Genomic DNA, 24,719 nt, shown 5'->3' with positions numbered 1-24,719 from the left:
CATTTTCACGGACTTTCATGTTGTTACACAAAATTCAGTGACATTAAAATAAAAAATTCATTCAGGCTCGTGCGAAAATCTTCATTCTTCACTTATAACCCAAAGATCCGACATTAATGCAGGCCTGGGGCCTTTGACGCCCAGCATAAATGATGTTGTACTACTATGTTATATCATTATTTTCTTGATATGAGCCTCATTATATGCTCTAATAACTTGGTTACAAATAATTCAGTGACAAAAATATGAAAATTTTAATTCAGGTTCATGGGGAAAAGCTTCATTCTTCATTTATATCACTAATGCAGGCCTGGGGCATTAGAGGTGCCTCATAATTTTTCTTGTGTTACATCCATGTTATATAATTTTTTTGCTTTGCATGAGCCTTCTTGTATGCTCCTATAACTTAGATATAAATAATTTGATGGAATAAATATATATGAGTATTTCATTCAGATGCGAGGTAAAACCTTCATCTATCTATAATTCCAGTAATCTCTGTGTGTGTGTGTGTGTGTGTGTATGTGTGTATGTCTGTGTGTTTGTCTGTGACCGCTGTTTCTCGACGACCACGGGTCCGATATACTTGAAACTTGCCAGGTATATTGCTGGGGACCCAAGGATGTGCCTTTTCAAGGTTTTAAATTAATCGGAGAAGTAGTTACCGAGCTATGTCCAAAAAACGATTCAACCAATCAGAGAGCAGCGAGCTATCACGTGTGCCGAACGTGGCGAACAGACTCTGCCTCGGACGGCACATTTGAGAGCGTATTCATTTATTTCCCGTCGGCAAACTATGTTGGCGTTCAACTATGTTTTAAAACTAATTAAAACTAATTTGCGATTCATCGTAACTGCGATATGCGACCTTCCGGACAGTGAAGACTGCACTTCCGGCAGCCAATCACAGAACGCGTTGTTGCGTAGGCGTGGCCGATGTGAGAGCGAGCCGAGCCGAGCGCGTGCGCCATTACGGTTCGTAATTCGATTTCTTCCGGAGAAAATAATAATTTCTCGATTTCTTATGCGCATTATTTCTCCCAATTCAGTCAGAGCGAAGGGCGGAAGCGAAGAGCGTTGTTTTTTTTGTTTACGGGCGTACGGGCGTACGGGCGGGGTAGAGCGTACGGGTAGCGTTTTTTTTTTTTTTGGCAAGGAACGGGCACCCACGTACGGGCATGCCCTAGTTCATAACACATTACACATAACACACTACAAATTACCCATTACAAATTACACATTACACATAATCATAATAAGTAAATAAAATGTCCGGGCCTCCCAGGACTGCATTGGTGTACGATGTTTGACAATGTTGTTGACATATACAATCTAAATAAAAGGATCAGTGAATCGTATTTTTTTTGAGCAAATACTCCTCCATGAGCCTCATATTTTTGGAGAAAAAACAGTTGAACCCCCCCCCCCCCCCCCCAAATTATTTTTTTTTTGTAAAAAAAATAATTATTCATTACTTGTATGGGATTCTTCCAAATAATAGGATCAATGATTCACATTTTCTGAACAAATACACATCCATGTGCATCGACTTGGAATGAAAAACGACATGAAAGAAAAAAAAATCTATTAAAAAAACAAACAAAAACAATACACAAATACATTTGTGGGGCTTCCTCGGCCCAATGGCTGCATTGCAGTAGGATTTTTGACAGTTGCGGTCATATACATTCGAAATAAAAGGATCAGTGAATCATATTTTTTGAGAAAATACTCCTCCATGAGCCTCAACTTTTGAGAGAAAAAAAAAGTTGAAGAACAAAGAGCAAAAAAAAAAATTCTTAAAAAAAGAAAGGTTTCATTACTTGTATGGGATTCTTCCAAATAATAGGATCAATGGTTCAGGTTTTCTGAGCAAATATACATCCATGAGCATCGACTTGGATTGAAAAAGGATATGAAAGAAAAAAAAATCTATAAAAAAAAAATAACCATTCCACTAATACATCCGTTGGGTCTCTGAGGCCTAATGGCTGCGTTTATGTAGGATTTTTGATGCCTGCATCTAAGAGTTAATATACTTTTGCTTTTTCTTTCCTTTCCTTTTTCTAATTTTCAATCTCTATTTGCAGGTTTCAATTCGACTCTGCTTCACACTCTTCTCTGATTCTTCTCTAACCACAAGGAGATGGCTTCTTCCTTTTATGATGTGGGAGATAGTTACGATGAAACATGCCCATTGTGCTTTGAGCACGGAAAGCCAATTATATACCACTGTGAGGATGATGGGAGCTTGATATGCGTTGCGTGCATGGTTGGAGCACATCAGCATCACAACATTGTTGCTGTGGAGATTGCTTATGCCGAACGAATGGTGAGTATATCGGTGAAAAAAAAAATCGTTATTGTTTGTATCCATATAATCTACTGTATAAGAGAGCCGTTGGTCCGTGTGTGTGTCGCCATTTTTCTCAGAGATGGCTGAACGGATCTTCGTAAAACTTTCAGAGGTTCATCAGTGAGTACCTGGGAGTGTTTTAGGCCAAAAAAAGAGTTGAAGGAACTGCGCTCCAACGCGAGTCGAAAGAATTGACGCGACCAAAGACGGAATTCGTCTGAGTTGCTTTATTGAAACCAAACAGCTCAGGTATTCTGACAAGCCCGTTTATCGGGCAACAATATATATACACATTTATGTCGGGAAGTTTGCCCGGCAAAAGCTATACCGGGCATGCCCGGGTATCAAGGGCGAGCCTTGGAAAGGCGAGTCTGGACCTGCCCGGGCGTGTTTGGCTGCGGCCTGGCAAGTCGAGGCTGGGCGTGCCCGGGCGCTCTGGGCGAGCACTGGAAAGGCGATAGCGGGCATGCCCGGACGCTCTGGGCGAGCCCTGGAAAGGCGATAGCGGGCATGCCCGGACGCTCTGGGCGTGCCCTGGAAAGGCGATAGCAGGCATGCCCGGACGCTCTGGGTGAGCCCTGGAAAGGCGATAGCGGGCATGCCCGGACGCTCTGGGCGAGCCCTGGAAAGGCGAGAGCGGGCATGCCCGGGAAAGATGAGACCGGGCGTGCCCGGGAGGTTCGGGCGTGCCCGGGAACAGTGAGTCCGGGCATGCCCGGGAGAGGCGCGTCTGGCCGTGTTCTGGCCGGTGCAAGGCGATTATGTACATCCAGCGGTAACCGCTACACACGCCCCTCCAGAATCGACCTGCACCGGCAGGGTCAATTTAAGGGGGGTCCGGATGACCTGGCCGAAGCGACCCCTGGAGGGTCGTGGGGAGGGGTCTGACGTGGTGGTGGGTGGTCGAGCGGGGGGAACTGTGGACGGGGGGCGGCCTCGCCGCGGAGGAAGGGCCAACCGTGGTGGTCGGTCGACGTCCATGTGCGCCGGTTTGAGGCGGTCCACAGAAATCCGGTCCGGCCGGCCGCCGAAGTCGACGATGAAAGACTTGTCGCCCCGTCGCAGGACCCAGAAGGGCCCGTCGTACGGCGGCCGGAGTGGCCCCCGGTGCGCGTCATGACGCACAAAGACGTACTCCGCTGTGCGAAGCGCCGGGGGGGACGTAGGACTGGGGGCCACCGTGGCGGGACGTCGGCACGGGGGCAAATCGTCGGGCGGCCTCCTGGAGGTCCGAGCGCTGGCGAGCGGCGGACCAGGGACTGGTAGCGTCAGGCACGAATTCGCCCGGGACGCGGAGTGGCTGGCCATAGACGAGCTCGGCGGCGGACGCCTGGAGGTCTTCCTTGGGGGCCGTGCGAAGGCCCAAAAGGACCCACGGCAGCCGGTCGGCCCAACCGTCGTCCTGAAGGCCGGCCATGAGTGCGGCCTTCATGGAGCGGTGAAACCGCTCGCACAACCCATTGGCTTGGGGGTGGTAGGCCGTGGTGCAGTGCAGCGTGACCCCCAACGAACAGGCGACCGCGCCCCAAAGCTCAGACGTGAACTGTGGGCCGCGGTCGGACGAGATGTCCGCTGGTGTGCCAAAGCGCGCGACCCAGGTGGCGATGAACGCCTGCGCCACGTCGGCCGTGGTGGTGGAGGTGAGGGGCACGGCCTCCGGCCACCTGGTGGTCCTGTCCACCATGGTGAGCAGGTGGGTGAACCCCCGCGAGGGGGGCAGGGGACCCACCAGGTCCACGTGGACGTGGTCGAAACGCCGTTCAGGCACGGCGAAAGGTGCCAGCGGGGCCTGGGTGTGGCGGTGGACCTTGGCTCGCTGGCAGGCCGTGCAGGCGTTGGCCCAGTCGCGGATGTTTCGTCGAAGGCCGTGCCAGACGAAACGCGCCGACACCAGCTTCTGAGAAGCTTTCCGGCCCGGGTGAGAAAGGCCGTGGATGGAGGCGAAGATGCGGCGCTGCCAGGAAACGGGCACGATGGGGCGAGGCTGGCCCTGGGAGACGTCGCAGAGCAGGACGGTGCCCGCGAAGGGGATGTCGGCCAGGCGGAGGCCCGTGTCCGCCACGCGGAGTGCCTGCACCGAGGCGTCGGTGGTCTGGTCGGCCGCCATGAGCGTAAAGTCCACGCCGAGGTGGACCGCGTTCACGCTGGCCCGCGAAAGGCAGTCGGCCACGGCGTTGTCTTTGCCGGCGACGTGCTGGATGTCCGTGGTGAACTCCGACACGGCGGAGAGGTGGCGCTGCTGGCGGGCCGACCATGGCTCCGTGACCTTAGCCATTGCGTAGACCAACGGCTTGTGGTCGACGAAAGCCGTGAACGGGCGGCCCTCCAAGAGGTGTCGGAAATGGCGAACGGCCAGGAATAGCCCGAGCAGCTCGCGGTCGAACGTGCTGTAATTTAACTCGTTCGGCCGGAGTTGCCGGCTGAAAAAAGCGAGTGGCTGCCAAACCCCGTCCGCCCATTGCTCATGGACGGCGCCCACCGCGTAGTTGGAGGCGTCCGTAGTGAGGGCGATGGGCGCGTTGAGCACCGGGTGAGCCAGCAGCGTTGCGTCGGCGAGGGCCCGTTTGGCACTGGTGAAGGCCGCGTCCATGGCCGCGGACCAAACAATGTCATGCTTGGCCGGCTTGCCCCGGAGGGCCTCGTAAAGGGGCCGCATGAGCTGAGCAGCGCGGGGCACGAATCGGTGATAAAAATTCACCATGCCGAGGAACTCTTGGAGGGCCTTGATGGAACGGGGACGCGGGAACGTGGTGATGGCCTCGACCTTGGTCGGCAGCGGCACGGCCCCGGTCTTGGTGATGTGGTGGCCCAAAAAGTCAATGGTCGTCGCGCCGAAGTGGCATTTGACCGGGTTGACAATTAAGCCGTGCTCGCTGAGGCGACCGAACAGTGTTCGGAGGTGGAGGAGGTGCTCGGCGCGGGACGTGCTGGCGACGAGGATGTCGTCCAGATAGACGAAAAGGAACGGCAGGTCAGGCAGCACGCCGTCCATCAAGCGCTGGAACGCCTGGGCCGCATTCTTGAGGCCAAACGGCATCCGCAAAAATTCGAACAGGCCGAACGGCGTGATGACGGCCGTCTTCGGGACGTCGGCCGCCCGGACAGGTACCTGGTGGTAGCCCTGTATCAGGTCAATTTTCGAAAAGATGACCCGTCCAGCCAAACGGGCGGAAAAGTCCTGAATATGCGGGATCGGGTACCTGTCGGGGGTGGTAGCGTCATTGAGACGGCAGTAGTCGCCACACGGGCGCCATCCACCCCCCCGGCTTTGGCACGATGTGCAGTGGCGAGGCCCACGCGCTATCGGAGCGCCGCACGATGCCGAGGTGCTCCAACGCGTCGAATTCGGCCTTTGCCACGGCGAGCTTCGCTGGGTCGAGGCGGCGGGCCCTGGCGTAGACCGGCGGGCCCGTAGTGGGTATGTGGTGCTCGATCCCGTGCCGCACCGCGATGGCCGAAAACGTCGGCCGCGTGAGGGCCGGGAATTCCACGAGCAGGCGAGCGAACTCGTTCGTTGCCGGGACGGCGCACGCCAGTTCGGTCGGCGCGGAGCTGCTCATTGTGCACGCCAGGGAGCTGAAGGTCTCGGCGTGGACAAGGCGACGTCGTTTGACGTCGAGCAGCAGCCCGTGCGCGCAGAGGAAGTCGGCGCCCAGCAAAGCCACGGGGACGCTGGCGGTAACAAAAGTCCATTGAAAGCGCTGGCTGCCGAAGCAGAGGGTGACGACGCGTGGGCCGAAAGTGCGTATGGCCGAGCCATTAGCAGCGACCAAAGAGGGGCAGCAAACTGCGTCCAGCCTGTCCTGCTCGGAGGCAGGTATGACACTCAGTTGGGCGCCGGTGTCGCACAGGAAACGCCGTCCAGACGCTTTGTCCCGAATAAACAACAAGTTGCCCGAGTGGCCGGCGCTCATGGCTGGGAATGAACGCCGGCCCGGCCGTTTCCCAACCTGCCGAAAGTGCACGGGGGCCGGCACGTCCGAGCCTTGTGTCCGAACCTGGCGTGGTAATAACACCACGCCCGGTCAGGTGGAGGCCCCGGCCGTCGTGTCGGAAGCGGGCGGTGCGGCGTGGCGGCCGCCAGTTGCACCGGCAGTTCGGCCTCCAACCGCGCAGGGTGCTCGGGCGTCGTGGGCATCGCCTCGGACGGCGGCGGGCTCCAGGTAACCGCGCCGATGTGCTGGCCCGCCGAGGAGATCTTATCGGCTTCCCTGGCGAGGGCGCGGGAATCCATGATCAACGTGCCAGCCAGGGCGAGGCGTACCGGGTTAGGCAGCTGACGGAGGAACAGCTCCCGGAACAGGAATGCCGGAGAGTGCTCGCCGAGCAACGAGAGCATATAGTCCATGCGCTCGGACGGGCGCGTGTCGCCGAGCTCGGGCAGGTCAAGCAGGCGCTGTGCGCGTGCTGCCGGTGAGAGGGCGAAAGTGCCGAAGAGGAGCGTCTTCAGCGCGTCGTATTTGTCAGCAGCCGGTGGGTGCTGGAGGAGGCTCAAGGCGTGGGCCGCGGTGGTGGAACCGAGCGCCGCCACAACATGGTGGAAGCGGGTGTCGTCCGCGGTGATGCCTCGCAGGGCGAACTGGGAGTCCGCCTGGGCGAACCAAACAGCCGCGTGAGTCTCCCAGAAGGTAGGCAGTTTAAGCGTCACTGCCGTATCCATGTCGGTAGGTCACCAATGAAGGAACTGCGCTCCAACGCGAGTCGAAAGAATTGACGCGACCAAAGACGGAATTCGTCTGAGTTGCTTTATTGAAACCAAACAGCTCAGGTATTCTGACAAGCCCGTTTATCGGGCAACAATATATATACACATTTATGTCGGGAAGTTTGCCCGGCAAAAGCTATACCGGGCATGCCCGGGTATCAAGGGCGAGCCTTGGAAAGGCGAGTCTGGACCTGCCCGGGCGTGTTTGGCTGCGGCCTGGCAAGTCGAGGCTGGGCGTGCCCGGGCGCTCTGGGCGAGCACTGGAAAGGCGATAGCGGGCATGCCCGGACGCTCTGGGCGAGCCCTGGAAAGGCGATAGCGGGCATGCCCGGACGCTCTGGGCGTGCCCTGGAAAGGCGATAGCGGGCATGCCCGGACGCTCTGGGCGAGCCCTGGAAAGGCGATAGCGGGCATGCCCGGACGCTCTGGGCGAGCCCTGGAAAGGCGATAGCGGGCATGCCCGGACGCTCTGGGCGAGCCCTGGAAAGGCGAGAACGGGCATGCCCGGGAAAGACGAGACCGGGCGTGCCCGGGAGGTTCGGGCATGCCCGGGAACAGTGAGTCCGGGCATGCCCGGGAGAGGCGCGTCTGGCCGTGTTCTGGCCGGTGCAAGGCGATTATGTACATCCAGCGGTATCCGCTACAGAGTTAATTTTTTTGGCTAAAAAAAAGAAAATCGCTCGATTCGTGGCAAAGCCTTTTTGATCAATGACAGTTATATACAGGTACACATTCGCATAAATAAATACGAAACAATCACCAGACGTTTGAACACAAATTACAAAGCAATTCCGGAAGCGGTCGAAGTTGGTGGTAAGGCTTCTTCGTCTTCCTGAACATCGTCATACTTAACTCAGAAACGTGATGAATGGCGCATTCACCAGAATATATTCAGTGAAAAGGTAAAATGATGATTTGACATTTGTGATGGATTCTGATTTGGATGTAATTGCTTTTCCATTATATTTGCCCTCATTTTAAATACTAGGGCATGCCCGTACGTGGGTGCAATGCCCGTACGTGGGTACGTGGGTGCGAGTACGGTGACAATCCCCCCCCCTCTATTTACATGAAATGGTTTGGTCCATGAAATGTTTTGGTTCATTCGCAACGCCAAAGCGAACGGCGAACGGCTTGCGAGTACAGTGACAATCCCCCCCTCTATTTACATGAAATGGTTTGGTCCATTCGCAACGACCACAGAACCCCCCCCCCCCCCTCTATTTACATGAAATGGTTTGGTCCATTCGCAACGCCAAAGCGAACGGCGAACGGCTAAATCGCCATAGCTCGGTAACTACTTGTCCGATTAATTTCAAACCTTGAAAAGGCACATCCTCGGGTCCCCAGCAATATACCTGGCAAGTTTCAAGTATATCGGACCGGTAGTTGTCGAGAAACAGCGGTCACAGACAAACATACACACATACACACATACACACATACACACATACACACAGAGATTAATGGAATTATAGATAGATAATGTTTCCTTATCGCTTGAGCAACGCCAGGTACTCCAGCTATAAACACTTTTATACTTTACTCTGGGTACAAATACAACTTTGTCTGGGGGGTAACATAGGTTATGTGGCCACGGCCTCATTCAAGGGTGTGTGGGGGGGGGGGGGCGGTAGAGGGGCATAAATTCTCTGTATAAATGTGTATGTAAATGCAATGCCGGGTACGTATAATTTACTTTTTTTTACCTGTGCAACACTGAGGTTATGAAGAACTTTGCACGGGAAAATTTTCCTCCTTCCCTTCCTCTCCTCCCCCAAAACGGAGGGCCTGTCAAAGCCACAGCCTCCCCCCAAAGGATGTATATGTCGTATATCTTTCCCCTCCATCTCCCTCACCTCACCCTCTCCTCCCTTCTCCTGCTTCATCTTCTCCCAACCTCCCCCCACCCTTCACCCCGCAATTCCGGGTACTCCTGATAGTTTTCTTTATTTTTATATATGGAGGAGGCTTGTATATGGGCCTGAATTTTTTTTAAACTGTCTGATGGGCAATTATCCATTGCTGATAACCTTTTTTGTCATGGGAGCAAAATATTCCTCACATATGTGAGATTTCTGGGAATGAGTGTCCAGTAAGAATTATTTATTATGCGCTGTTGTTAATCATTCACCTGTAGAAACCGTGAAGGGGAATGAATTAGCTTTTACAGGTGACCAACTGATAAAAAGGTGAGGTTGTTGATTTTACATCAACGTGCTAATGGCTAAAGACCACCAAAATACGTTTGTTTGGGAATAAGGAAGAATGTTCTCGGCGCTGAGATACTTGACCTTCTAACTTGAAGATTAATAAAGGATAAATAAAGATAAATAATCACAGAATTTTCAGAAATGTAAAAAGGTGTTTTATTAAAGCAGAAGGATGCAGTTACACCACCTCATCTCCCCCTTCCTCCCCCTCTACCCAGACACACACAACCCTCTCCCCTCATGTTCACGATTCTTCACTACTGTTGTTTCTTTATTCTGTGCAGGGTATTTTGGATGAAAATTATCCTGTTGTATCAGAGTCAATGCAGAGCATTGTATCCCAGCTACAGCAGCTTCTGGACGAGGAAAAGGAAACCGAGGTGGGAATCACCAGTGAATGGAAGTTCTTACAAAAGGGTGATGCTTCCACCCCTTCCCATTTAAAAAAAGGAGAATTCAGCTCTGGGAGGTGCTCACTCACGCCATTATGTCTCTTCTAATAAGTAATGGTTGGCTTGTGATGGGATGTACGATAACAAAAATTTTAGGAGTGAGCTTACTAACTCTGCAAACAAAATGAAGCAAGCAACAATTAATAAGTTAATTAATTATATAAACTAGAACAGCACTTGGTAGAGAGCATACCTTCGCCAGGCTGAACAGTTTATATTTTGTAACGCACTGATAGGCCGGATCTGGATTCGCATCTTAACCAAAATCAAATCGGCTTGTTCTTGTCACATAACCAACTCATCCACAAAGTTTAGTCGTAACTCGTCCATAACATTTTTCAAATATGTTGTATATCGCTTTTCACCCGATCTCTCAATGCTGAAGAATCACCAAAAAGGTAAATAATTCTCGTATCTGAATCCATATTAAGATCTTCACCAAAATCGAATCGATTCTTCCTTGTCATACAACTGGTCCACCAAGTTTCGTCCAAATCCGTCCATAACGTTTTGAGATATCCTGCTATGTATCGGTTTTTGGCCCTATCTCCCAATGGTGAAGAATCACTTGAAATATTCTACTAGCCGGATCCGAATCCGGATCTTCACCAAAATCTAATCCTTTCGTCCTTGTTACATACACTATATCTCTGCCAAATTTCGTCTGAATCCATCCACAACGTTTTGTAACATCACGACTTACTCTGACGTCCCTAATACATGGCAATCTAATCTACTCGAAACTAATGGATCATGTTACACTTACCACAGTCGAGCTATGGATCTCCCCCTAACACGTACCACAGCCCCCTTCCCAGAACGTTAGGCTCCTGCCAAGGTTCTCCGTCAGGAATCCAAGTTTCTTGCAGCTCTTAGTCACACACCTAATTAACTTGCTGAATAAGGCTCTGTCTGGTAGGAGTTCACCTTAACGACTCTTCTTAATGTTCCACCCCCTTTGTTTCAATAAAATGCAAAGCAGTTATGAACAAAAATTCCATACAGAAATTCATCAAGGTTTCGATCCTCCACCATCTGTTGAAGATGGTATACGGAGAGCGGGTTGAGTAGTAATGGCAAAAAAAAAAAAGCCATAGAAACAGGCCTACCTTAATCACAGTATAACTTAACCAAGTCAAACACATCTACAGACTTGGCATTTAATATGGAATATTTTTTTTTCTTGACTTGGGTTTACTTTCTTAACTCAGTATATCAATCTGGTGAGTTTCTTTTACACTTTGGTGATTTATTTGTTAAAAGAACCATGTCACTGATTGTTTGTCGCAGCAAGAAGTCAACAACAGGATTATATCACAGGTGGCATGGCAAAATGTACAGACAGGTGCATTTGACGATCGGCTTCACAGTCGGGTATGCAAGGGTTGTTGCATTCTGTATTAGTGGAAAACAACTGCTGCACATCTCCAAAAGTTATTGCCGCTTCCTCTGGAGATGGTCCGTCAACTCGACAATGCTGTTTGTCATGGAGTGGTGGCTTCACGAAATTACGGCATGAAAGAGCGTGCTATTGCTCGGCAGTGTGGCATCACTCAAGGTCAGGTGTCAAAGATCCTGAAACGAAATGCTCAGAGGGGTGTCCCTACTCCAATACCGAGGCCAGGACGTCCCCGCAGAACCACAATGAGGGATGATCGCCAGCTGCACCGGTTAGTCCGCAATGGCCGTACCAAGTCAGCTAATCAGCTTAGGGCTGAGTGGCTGCAACTGACAAATGTGCCTGTATCCAGAAGGCTAGTAAACCAACGACTGGTTCAAGCAGGCTATCGTGCCAGGGGTCCCCTGAGAAAGCCACGCCTGACCAGACAACACCGCCAGCGCCGATTGCAGTGGGCCAAGAGCACCGTCAATGGCAGCCAGGACACTGGAATCACGTAATCTTCAGTCACGAGTCTAGATTTCTGGACTATCGTCAAGATGGCCGCATCCGAGTGCACAGACAAGTGCATGAAGCCTACAACAAAGATTGTATAGTGCCAAGAGTCCAAGCTGGAGGTGGTGGGGTGACCGTTTGGGCTGCTTTTCATGCAGGGGGCAAAACTGACCTGGTTGTTCTGAATGGAAACCTGAACCAGTTCAAGTACAGGGCCATTCTGGAAGAAACATTGCTTCCATTTGCTCATGCAGCCTTTCGAAGAACTTTGTCTTCCAAGATGACAATGCACGGCCTCATCATGCTCGCATGATCCAACACTTTCTTGCTGACCGTGGTGTAGAGCATATGGAGTGGCCTGCCATGTCCCCGGATATGAATCTGAAAGAGAACTTGTGGGCAGAATTAACTTGTCAAATCGACCACTTGGACCAGCAGCCGACCTCTGTGCGTGAATTGCAGCAGGCTATTGTCACTGCATGGCAAGCAATTCCTGTCCAAACCTTGGCAAATCTCGTGAACAGCATGCCTCAACGTGTACGTGCTCTCCTGAATGCTCGTGGGGGTTACACGAAGTACTGAACTGTAATTTTAGTGTCCGTAATCCCAGTTGTAATTTAACTTTTGTTTTTGTTAAAAAAAAATTTGGCTAATGTGCAAAATAAAGAGATACTTCTGGAAAACGTACAGAAGTTTAACACAGTACTGTCCATGAATTGAGTTCGATATCAGTTTACATCACTTTCAAGGATCAATTTATTTGTTTCGAAATGTCAAATGTGGTTTTTGTTTCTTTTAAAGGTCACATTAACAAAATCTAGAATAATTTCAACATAATTCCAATGAACTTTTGGTTCTAAGACATCTTGAAAAGTAAGTTCACCCCCACAAAAAAAATATTTCATATTAAATGCCAAGTCTGTAAATGACCATCTCCCACGTGGATGTCACTTGTTCCAGCAGTTAGCTGAACCCAAATTCCCAATTTAGAATCGGCCTAGCCAATTTCACGAGCTACCTGCCCTGCATAGTACAAATCGAGTCTCACAGGTCCGAGTGGTACATTACCTTGTACACAACAACAATAACCATTTCTGCTTATTCGCTGCAAGGCCATGGCATCTCGATTACCTGCAGGGGGTAATTCCTATACTGCGGTGGTAGGATGTCGCAGTGTGTGGGTGTTTCAGCACAACCAAAGTCCCACACGAGGTAAACTGCATTCCCTGTCCATGCCTCCCATCCCCTCAGCCCCTCATCCCCTCCACTCACCCCTCCCCACTCCAACACCACAACAGCTCCCTTCGCTGCATAACGCTGCTGGAGGGGGACACCCACTGGCCTTCCACGGCCTTCAATTGTCGCTTGGGGTCCTCCACCCCGTGGCTGACATATCCGACCAATCTGCCTGCAATGACCTGCAATGTAGATCCTGCATACACACTAACAATCACAATAAAACACAATAACCAGTGATGGATGACCTTTATTCCCACGCAATCGCATCACATTTATCGCATCGCCCTTTCCACCTGGTTCACGTACTTAGCTGCCATGGCCCCTCTTACCCGTCACTCATACCAATTTCCCAACTCAACTGCACACACCCAAAAGGAAAGCATGTTGAAAGCACAAATGACATGTGCAGCCTCCTCAATGTCACGTGTAACAAAACTACTTACTCTGGCAGGTCCCTGATAAATGCTATTCTAACCTATACGTCTTTATACTTTTGTTTATATTGAATTGTATGCTTGAACACTGTAGAACTATAATTGCCTTCATAATACTTCGACTACCCATGCTATATATTGCTATGCAGCACGAGAGGGCGTGGCAAGTGAGAGGGTTCAGAATCGGGGGTGAAGAAGAAGCCACCATATGGCAATGCTGTGTTCTATGATGATTAATAAATAATAAAGCCTCAATCTCCTAAACTGCAACTCAACATCGTCTTATTGAAATGCAAAAGGGTGGTGTATAAGACTGTTTCAGTTACACTCAACCTCATGGATTTTTGGCGATCTTTAAAATCATTATTTTATTACAAATTGAAGTGTGTAAGATAACACTACATGGGGTATCGTGTTCTGTGAGCTCTCTAGTATCTAATAAATAAAAAGAAACATTCATTCATTCAAATATCTTGATCTCATTCTTTGTTTCTTCCTTTTCAGGGTTCCAAGGACCTGCTGAAAGGTGAGACTGCGTTGGTGTCCAACGCATTATCAGCACATCCTGATGTTTTTTACCCAATCATGTTTTAATCATCTAAAAATATTTATAATCCTCAACTTGTAGAATTGTTTTCACTTTAAAAAAGATATACACAAAAATGTCAAACTTAGTGCCCATGATGTTTTTTACGTCATACTTTGAGTGCACCTGGAATAGTCACTGGAACTTGAAGGAAAGAAAGCTTATTCTAATTTTACCGCTTAAACCCACTCCCTACTTGTATATTTATTTAAGATATAGATTCTCCATGAAATAACCTCCGCTTCTGGCCCGCTTTGCAAGGCAGACAAGGCCCGCTTTGCTCCTACAAGGCTAAAAGCTTCCCGTCACATTCGTTTGTCCATCTGTTGTTGTTGTTGTTGTTGTTTGCCGTTCAAAAAAAAAAATATATATATATATATATATACATACATATGTGCAGCGTCTGTCCTGTGTTGTGTTGTCTTGTCACTGAACTACTTTCTCAAACTTTTGTGAAATCGTGCCAAACTTCTGGTATGCACATATCTCTCCCGTCGGTATGTCCCAAGGGTATTTTTTTTGGAAAATTTTTCCAATTTATTTATTTTATTTTTTTTCGAATTCTTTTGGGGAAATTTTTTTTTTCAACTTCAATTGTTTATAAAATGTGATATCACGTATATTACAAATACATTTGTGCAAAATAATTGTTTGAATTATGATTGGTTTAAACCATGACAAAACGGCAACTCGGGTGCAGTCATTTATCTTTATATCTACACTACACATCTGGGTAGTATCTGTGTTGACACTTAACGACTCCTTCAAACTTTTGTTTCCGTGGTTGTGAAGTGTTTTTAATAACGTTGTGCTGGTTTTGAATCACGTGGTGGTGAGGTATTTTGAATTATGTGGTGGTGAGGTGTTTATAAATCACATTGTGATGAGGTGTTTTTAAATCACATGGTGGTGAGGTGTTTTGATTTACATGGTGGTGAGGTGTTTTGATTTACGTGGTGGTGAGGTATTTATAATTATGTGGTGGTGAGGTGTTTTGAATTACGTGGTGGTGAGGTGTTTTGAATTACTTGGTGGTGAGGTGTTTTTAAATGACGTGGCTGTGAGGTGTTTTTATTACGTGTTTTATGGCTGAGGTGTTTTTTATTACATGTTTCATGACTGTGAGAAGTTTTCAATTTCGTGGTGGTGAGGTGTTTTATTACGTGTTTTATGGCTGTGAGGTGTTTTCAATTTTGTGGTGGTGAGGTGTTTTTAATTTCGTGGTGGTGAGGTGTTTTTATTACCTGTTTTATGGCTGTGAGGCGTTTTTAATTATGTAGTGGTGACGTGTAATTTTTTTTTTTTGTATACGGAATCGAAGCTCGTGAAAGAGCTAACATTTATCACACAAAAAAAATCAAACAGACAAACAAAATATATAACAAGTACACATACATTCAAAGTACACCGCCCCATGCCAAATAATTAAATATGCTGCAGCGCGGCATTGCCGGGGCGCCTCCGGCGCCCGGCAATACCGCAGTGCAGCTCATTGAGGCTGCATTGGGAGGGAGAGGTGTACACTAATTGATTGATTGATTAATTGTATAATTAAAATCAATAAAAGATTATCACAAAATATTTTCATAATCAATTGGCTAATCGCATAACTAAACCACTAGTGCTTCATCCGAAGATGTATCTTTTAGAAATTTAATTAAATAAGTCATTTATAAAAAATTAAATAATTAATTGATTACTCAATAAATAATTAATCGATGAATCAATAAATAATTAATAGATGAAATGATTAATCAATAAATCAAAAATATCCTTGATAGCCACATCACTTGGTCACTGTCCTGTCCAAATATTAGCATCCCAGCTCAAAAGGTGCCTGAGATATTGGCCAAATGAGAAAGAAAATAAATAAATGATTAATAATGAAAATAACGAAATAATAATCATTCAAAAATTAAATTATCAATCAATTCGGTCACAGAGCACATAAACCACCACCATTTCATCAGAATCTGCACCTGAATTTTTTTTTTTTTTTTTAGTACTTCATCGAATAATTAATCGATTAATTGATTAATCAATAAATCAAAAATATCCTTGATAGCGACATCACTTGGTCACTCATGTCCAAATATTAGCTTCTGAGCTCAAAAGGTGCCTGAGATATTGGCCAAATGCGAAAGAAGACAAATAAATGATTAATAATGAAAATAAAAAATAATCATAAAAAAATTAAGTTATTAATCAATTCGGTCAGAGAACACATAAACCACCACCATTTCATCAGAATCTGTAACTTAAAAAAAAAAATTTTTTTTGTCATTAATCAAATAATTAAATAATTAATCGATTAATTGATTAATTGATTAATTAATAATCAAAAATAGCCTTTGCAGCCAAATCACCTGGTCATTGGCCTGTCCAAATATCAGCTTCCTAACTCAAAAGGTGCCTGAGTTAATGGTCAGAAGAGAAATGAAATTTAATTAATTAAATAAGTACTTAATTAATCGCTAATAATTAAATAACTCGTCAATTAATTGCTTAATCAAAAAACAAAAAATACCGTTTTTGACAAAGGACTTGCTCACTATTGTGCCGAAATTTCAGCTTCCTCGCTCAAAGGATGGCTGAGATATCGCCCGGACAAACAAACAAGAAAGAAAAAGCAAGAAAACAAACAAGTACACATACATTCAAAGTACACCGCCCCATGCCAAATAATTAAATATGCTGCAGCGCGGCATTGCCGGGGCGCCTCTGGCGCCCGGCAATACCGCAGTGCAGCTCATTGAGGCTGCATTGGGAGGGAGAGGTGTACACTAATTGATTGATTAATTGTATAATTAAAATCAATAAAAGATTATCACAAAATATTTTCATAATCAATTGGCTAATCGCATAACTAAACCAGTAGTGCTTCATCCGAAGATGTATCTTTTAGAAATTTAATTAAATAAGTCATTTATAAAAAATTAAATAATTAATTGATTACTCAATAAATAATTAATCGATTAATCAATAAATACTTAATAGATGAAATGATTAATCAATAAATCAAAAATATCCTTGATAGCCACATCACTTGGTCACTCATGTCCAAATATTAGCTTCTCAGCTCAAAAGGTGCCTGAGATATTGGCCAAATGAGAAAGAAAATAAATAAATGATTAATAATGAAAATAAATAAATAATAATCATAAAAAAATTAAATTATTAATCAATTTGGTCAGAGAACACATAAACTACCACTATTTCATCAGAATCTGTAACTTTAAAAAAAAAAATTTTTTTGTCATTAATCGAATAATTAAATAATTAATCGATTAATTGATTAATTAATAAATCAAAAATATCCTTTGCAGCCAAATCACCTGGTCAATGGCATGTCCAAATATCAGCTTCCTAACTCAAAAGGTGCCTGAGTTAATAATGGTCAGAAGAGAAATGAAATTTAATTAATTAAATAAGTACTTAATTAAACGCTAATAATTAAATAACTCCTCAATTAATTGATTATTCAAAAAACAAAAAATACCGTATTTGACAAAGGACTTGCTCACTACTGTGCCGAAATTTCAGCTTCCTAGCTCAAAGGATGGCTGAGATATCGCCCGGACAACCAAGAAAGAAAACAAACAAGTACACATACATTCAAAGTACACCGCCCCATGCCAAATAATTAAATATGCTGCAGCGCGGCATTGCCGGGGCGCCTCCGGCGCCCGGCAATACCGCAGTGCAGCTCATTGAGGCTGCATTGGGAGGGAGAGGTGTACACTAATTGATTGATTAATTGTATAATTAAAATCAATAAAAGATTATCACAAAATATTTTCTTAATCAATTGGCTAATAGCATACCTAAAGCACTAGTGCTTCATCCGAAGATGTATCTTTTAGAAATTTAATTAAATAAGTCATTTATAAAAAATTAAATAATTAATTGATTACTCAATAAATAATTAATCGATTAATCAATAAATACTTAATAGATGAAATGATTAATCAATAAATCAAAAATATCCTTGATAGCCACATCACTTGGTCACTCATGTCCAAATATTAGCTTCCCAGCTCAAAAGGTGCCTGAGATATTGGCCAAATGAGAAAGAAAATAAATAAATGATTAATAATGAAAATAAATAAATAATAATCATAAAAAAATTAAATTATTAATCAATTTGGTCAGAGAACACATAAACTACCACTATTTCATCAGAATCTGTAACTTTAAAAAAAAAATTTTTTTTGTCATTAATCGAATAATTAAATAATTAATCGATTAATTGATTAATTAATAAATCAAAAATATCCTTTGCAGCCAAATCACCTGGTCATTGGCATGTCCAAATATCAGCTTCCTAACTCAAAAGGTGCCTGAGTTAATAATGGTCAGAAGAGAAATGAAATTTAATTAATTAAATAAGTACTTAATTAAACGCTAATAATTAAATAACTCCTCAATTAATTGATTAATCAAAAAACAAAAAATACCGTTTTTGACAAAGGACTTGCTCACTATTGTGCCGAAATTTCAGCTTCCTAGCTCAAAGGATGGCTGAGATATCGTCCGGACAACCAAGGAAACAAGAAAACAAACAAGTACACATACATTCAAAGTACACCGCCCCATGCCAAATAATTAAATATGCTGCAGCGCGGCATTGCCGGGGCGCCTCCGGCGCCCGGCAATACCGCAGTGCAGCTCATTGAGGCTGCATTGGGAGGGAGAGGTGTACACTAATTGATTGATTAATTGTATAATTAAAATCAATAAAAGATTATCACAAAATATTTTCATAATCAATTGGCTAATCGCATAACTAAACCAGTAGTGCTTCATCCGAAGATGTATCTTTTAGAAATTTAATTAAATAAGTCATTTATAAAAAATTAAATAATTAATTGATTACTCAATAAATAATTAATCGATTAATCAATAAATACTTAATAGATGAAATGATTAATCAATAAATCAAAAATATCCTTGATAGCCACATCACTTGGTCACTCATGTCCAAATATTAGCTTCCCAGCTCAAAAGGTGCCTGAGATATTGGCCAAATGAGAAAGAAAATAAATAAATGATTAATAATGAAAATAAATAAATAATAATCATAAAAAAATTAAATTATTAATCAATTTGGTCAGAGAACACATAAACTACCACTATTTCATCAGAATCTGTAACTTAAAAAAAAAAAATTTTTTTGTCATTAATCGAATAATTAAATAATTAATCGATTAATTGATTAATTAATAAATCAAAAATATCCTTTGCAGCCAAATCACCTGGTCATTGGCATGTCCAAATATCAGCTTCCTAACTCAAAAGGTGCCTGAGTTAATAATGGTCAGAAGATAAATGAAATTTAATTAATTAAATAAGTACTTAATTAAACGCTAATAATTAAATAACTCCTCAATTAATTGATTATTCAAAAAACAAAAAATACCGTATTTGACAAAGGACTTGCTCACTACTGTGCCGAAATTTCAGCTTCCTAGCTCAAAGGATGGCTGAGATATCGTCCGGACAACCAAGAAAGAAAACAAGAAACCAGAGTGAAAACTGAGTACTCTCTTTCAGCGTGCGTCACTGCCGAGCCCCCTTTGGTGCCCGGCAATGACGATTTGCAATGCCTGGAGATGGCATAGGAAAGGAGCGGTGTACAACAAGTACACATACATTCAAAGTACACCGCCCCATGCCAAATAATTAAATATGCTGCAGCGCGGCATTGCCGGGGCGCCTCCGGCGCCCGGCAATACCGCAGTGCAGCTCATTGAGGCTGCATTGGGAGGGAGAGGTGTACACTAATTGATTGATTAATTGTATAATTAAAATCAATAAAAGATTATCACAAAATATTTTCATAATCAATTGGCTAATCGCATAACTAAACCAGTAGTGCTTCATCCGAAGATGTATCTTTTAGAAATTTAATTAAATAAGTCATTTATAAAAAATTAAATAATTAATTGATTACTCAATAAATAATTAATCGATTAATCAATAAATACTTAATAGATGAAATGATTAATCAATAAATCAAAAATATCCTTGATAGCCACATCACTTGGTCACTCATGTCCAAATATTAGCTTCCCAGCTCAAAAGGTGCCTGAGATATTGGCCAAATGAGAAAGAAAATAAATAAATGATTAATAATGAAAATAAATAAATAATAATCATAAAAAAATTAAATTATTAATCAATTTGGTCAGAGAACACATAAACTACCACTATTTCATCAGAATCTGTAACTTAAAAAAAAAAAATTTTTTTGTCATTAATCGAATAATTAAATAATTAATCGATTAATTGATTAATTAATAAATCAAAAAATATCCTTTGCAGCCAAATCACCTGGTCATTGGCATGTCCAAATATCAGCTTCCTAACTCAAAAGGTGCCTGAGTTAATAATGGTCAGAAGATAAATGAAATTTAATTAATTAAATAAGTACTTAATTAAACGCTAATAATTAAATAACTCCTCAATTAATTGATTATTCAAAAAACAAAAAATACCGTATTTGACAAAGGACTTGCTCACTACTGTGCCGAAATTTCAGCTTCCTAGCTCAAAGGATGGCTGAGATATCGTCCGGACAACCAAGAAAGAAAACAAACAAACAAGAAAACAAGAAAACAAACAAGAAACCAGAGTGAAAACTGAGTACTCTCTTTCAGCGTGCGTCACTGCCGAGCCCCCTTTGGTGCCCGGCAATGACGATTTGCAATGCCTGGAGATGGCATAGGAAAGGAGCGGTGTACAACAAGAAACCAGAGTGAAAACTGAGTACTCTCTTTCAGCGTGCGTCACTGCCGAGCCCCCTTTGGTGCCCGGCAATGACGATTTGCAATGCCTGGAGATGGCATAGGAAAGGAGCGGTGTACAACAAACAAGAAACCAGAGTGAAAACTGAGTACTCTCTTTCAGCGTGCGTCACTGCCAAGCCCCCTTCGGTGCCCGGCAATGACGATTTGCAATGCCTGGAGGTGGCATAGGAAAGGAGCGGTGTACAACAAACAACCAGAGTGAAAACTGAGTACTCTCTTTCAGCGTGCGTCACTGCCGAGCCCCCTTTGGTGCCCGGCAATGACGATTTGCAATGCCTGGAGATGGCATAGGAAAGGAGCGGTGTACAACAACCAGAGTGAAAACTGAGTACTCTCTTTCAGCGTGCGTCACTGCCGAGCCCCCTTCGGTGCCCAGCAATGACGATTTGCAATGCCTGGAGATGGCATAGGAAAGGAGCGGTGTACAACAAGAAAACAAACAAACAAACAACCAGAGTGAAAACTGAGTACTCTCTTTCAGCGTGCGTCACTGCCGAGCCCCCTTCGGTGCCCGGCAATGACGATTTGAAATGCCTGGAGATGGCATAGGAAAGGAGCGGTGTACAATGATTAATAATGAAAATAAATAAATAATAATCATAAAAAAATTAAATTATTAATCAATTTGGTCAGAGAACACATAAACTACCACTATTTCATCAGAATCTGTAACTTAAAAAAAATAAATTTTTTTGTCATTAATCGAATAATTAAATAATTAATCGATTAATTGATTAATTAATAAATCAAAAATATCCTTTGCAGCCAAATCACCTGGTCATTGGCATGTCCAAATATCAGCTTCCTAACTCAAAAGGTGCCTGAGTTAATGGTAAGAAGAGAAAGGAAATTTAATTAATTAAATAAGTACTTAATTAATCGCTAATAATTAAATAACTCCTCAATTTATTGATTAATCAAAAAAAAAATACCGTTTTTGACAAAGGACTTGCTCACTATTGTGCCGAAATTTCAGCTTCCTAGCTCAAAAGATGGCTGAGATATCGTCCGGACAAACAAACAAGAAAACAAACAAGAAAGAAAGCAAGAAAACAAACAACCAGAGTGAAAACTGAGTGCTATCTTTCAGCGTGCGTCACTGCCGAGCCCCCTTCGGTGCCCAGCAATGACGATTTGCAATGCATGGAGATGGCATAGGAAAGGAGCGGTGTACAACAAACAAACAAACAACCAGAGTGAAAACTGAGTACTCTCTTTCAGCGCGCGTCACTGCCGAGCCCCCTTCGGTGCCCAGCAATGACGATTTGCAATGCCTGGAGATGGCAGAGGAAAGGAGCGGCGTACAACAACCAGGGTGAAAACTGAGTACTCTCTTTCAGCGTGCGTCACTGCCGAGCCCCCTTCGGTGCCCGGCAATGACGATTTGCAATGTCTGGAGATGGCATAGGAAATGAGTGGTGTACAAAAAGAGGGAGCGGTAGACAAGATGGGGAGAGAAGGAGAAGCACACAAACACAACATTTGAGAGCAGGGACATCGGGAGATGTGTGGGAGGGAGTGGGCTTGGGGGAGGAGGCGTGGGAAGTGGGGGGGGGGGGGGTGGGAGAAGTAGAAAACACAAGGACACCAAGGATTTCCGGGAAAGAAGTTGGTATTTCAAAAAAGTGGATTTGGGATGAAATTAGCGGGGGTAGAAAAGATCAAGGTTTCGGATGGGGGAAGATAAGAGATGGTGGTGAACAGCTGCTTTAAAGACCTGGAGGGAGGAGTGGGATTGAATAGAGTGAGGGAGTTTGTTCCAGAGGCGGGAGAAAAGAGGAAAGAAGGAGTGAAGGTGGGCAGAGAGTCTTGATTTGGCAGTTTAACCATAAGAGGGTTGCAGACAGATCTTGTGCGACCTGTATGATTACTTGGGGGACAGAGCCAAGAGAGAGCTGGGGGAGCAAGGCCGGAGAGGAGTCGGTAGAAGACGGAAAGACCACCAACCTGCCTGTGGTGAGTGAGTGAAAGGCCCACGGAGTTATCTTCATCGCGAGAGATTCCAATGATTCTTTCTGAACGCTTTGGTTTCAACAGCGTGAAGACATGCTAGGTGTGAGGCAGGAGCACCAGCCCAGAGCGGAGAGCAGTATTCCATTGAGCTGTGGATGAAAGCCTTGTTTGTGGTGAGGAGCTCAGGTGTGCCAAGGAAGGACTTCGCACGACGGAGGATGTCGAGTCGGCGACTGGTTTTGGAGGCCAGATTTGAAATGTGGTTTTCCCAGTCTGCACCTACCCCTCCCCTATGTATGTGCTGAGGGGTGCTTTCTTAAAAAAAAAAACATTCAACCTAAATCTTCAACCTAAATTGCCTATAAAAATGTAATTTCACAAACACAACAAATACATTTGTGCAAAATAATTGTTTGTATTATGATTGGTGTCAATCATGACAACACAGCAACTCAGGTACAGTCATTATCCTCAGATAAAATAAACCCATTCCTCAGTAACGACGCTTGGTGAGGCGAGCGCAGCGAGCCGAGCCAAGCTAGTAAAAACATATATATAATCGGGAGATTAAATCAGATGCGGACGTAGCTTCAGGACGGTCGATCTTTAATTCTCGACAAGCTTTCGACCAACAAAGGTCTTCTTAGTCTACAGAAACAACAGGCATGTATATTAGACAAGTATATATATTGACCTGTGTGTAAGATGTGTGATATGTGTAGAAAATGCATATAAAAAGATGAGCCACACTAAAGCTGACTCACCGTCCCCAAGTTCAGCGGAAGTGAAGCACAGCTTGCAGTTATCGTTCACTTTACAGTTTGTGCACGTGCATATACAAATATATATATATACATACATACATAAACACACAAGCATATATTCATATACCATTTATATTCATATAATATATTTATATATTTATATAAATGACACATAAAGGTAGAATGAATGAATGAGTGAGTGAATGAATGGGCTACGGTTAATGATTTGATTGGGTTGATGTTGAAACATGCTTTAATCATCAAAATTTATGCCATGAGGGATTTTTGTCCGAAGTTTATGTATCCAAAAGGACTCACGTTTCAGAATCGTGGTGTGTGATCGATTTGTAATTGATTCAATGGCAGAGATTTGAATGTCATTTATAGAGTGATCCGTTTGATTACAGTGTATTGTGTAAGGTAGATATTTGCCCTGACTGGTGTGGAAGTTATTGATTTCTGACCGGGTGTTATTAAATCGTGTTTAGAGTGTAATCTCAGTTTTTCCAACATATTGTTTGGTGCAGTTTTGGAAAGTGAATACGTATATGACCCATGTAGATTTGCAGTTCATATAGGAGGTGAAGGGGAATTTTTGTCCAGTGCTGGAACTACAAAATTTGTTTCCTTCTAGTAAATGCTTGTGAATAATACATTTGTTTGCTGTGCATTTATAGAAGCCAGGGATCCTAGTTTCTTTGTTGTGGGGCTGTGGGTGCTTTGCTTTTACCAAGAGGTCCCTGAATGTCCGACCACGTCGAAATGATGTTCGTGGAGGTTGAGGAAATGTGGTGCCGAGTGTTTCTGATTGATGGAGGAGAGGAAGGGCCTTATTCAGAATACTTGGCAATTGGGATGAGATAGGAGAGTAGGTGGTTACCAGTGGGACACGGTTAGTTGCAGGTTTGGGTTTGTAAGTCAGAAGGTCTGCTCTCGGTATGCATTTTGCTTGGTTTATTGCTTCTTTCACAGAATGAGGGTCATAGTTTCTTGCAATGAAGTGTGTTTCTAATTGGCAGAGAGAAGTTTCTTCTGCCATTTTTGTTGAGCAAATGCGTCTTACTCTGAGTGCTTGCCTGTATGGTATGCTTGCAATTGTATGTTTAGGATGAGATGAAGAAGGGAGAAGGTAAGAGTGAGTGTTTGTTGGTTTGGTGTATAGTTCTGTTTCGAGTCTGTTATTTTGAAGTGTGAGTGATGTGTCTAGAAGGTGAACTTCGGACTGTAAGCTGTCGAATGTAAACTTGATGGTCTGATGAATCAAATTTAATTCATTTTGGAATTGTGTGCATAGATGTTGGCCTCTATCATTCC

The 24,719-nt window shown here is 44.4% G+C and overlaps 1 protein-coding gene across 2 annotated transcripts in view; it reads left to right on the top strand.

Annotated features, from left to right (window-relative positions):
* The window catches only part of LOC144888258 (uncharacterized), a 68,072-nt gene that overhangs the window by 11,157 nt on the left and 32,196 nt on the right, over positions 1–24,719 (top strand). For both annotated transcript variants that reach the window (XM_078770642.1, XM_078770643.1), the window contains exons 3-5: positions 2,091–2,332; positions 9,559–9,654; positions 13,798–13,819. In XM_078770642.1, the coding sequence (XP_078626768.1) occupies positions 2,147–2,332; positions 9,559–9,654; positions 13,798–13,819 (304 nt within the window). In that variant the 5' untranslated portion in view covers positions 2,091–2,146. The remainder of the gene's footprint in view (positions 1–2,090; positions 2,333–9,558; positions 9,655–13,797; positions 13,820–24,719) is intronic.

Source organism: Myxine glutinosa, chromosome 1 (assembly GCF_964187855.1).
Source record: "Myxine glutinosa chromosome 1, kmMyxGlut1.1, whole genome shotgun sequence".
Lineage (NCBI taxonomy): Eukaryota > Metazoa > Chordata > Myxini > Myxiniformes > Myxinidae > Myxine > Myxine glutinosa.
Note: the sequence above shows the minus strand (reverse complement) of the source record. Positions and strands in the feature narration are given on the sequence as shown.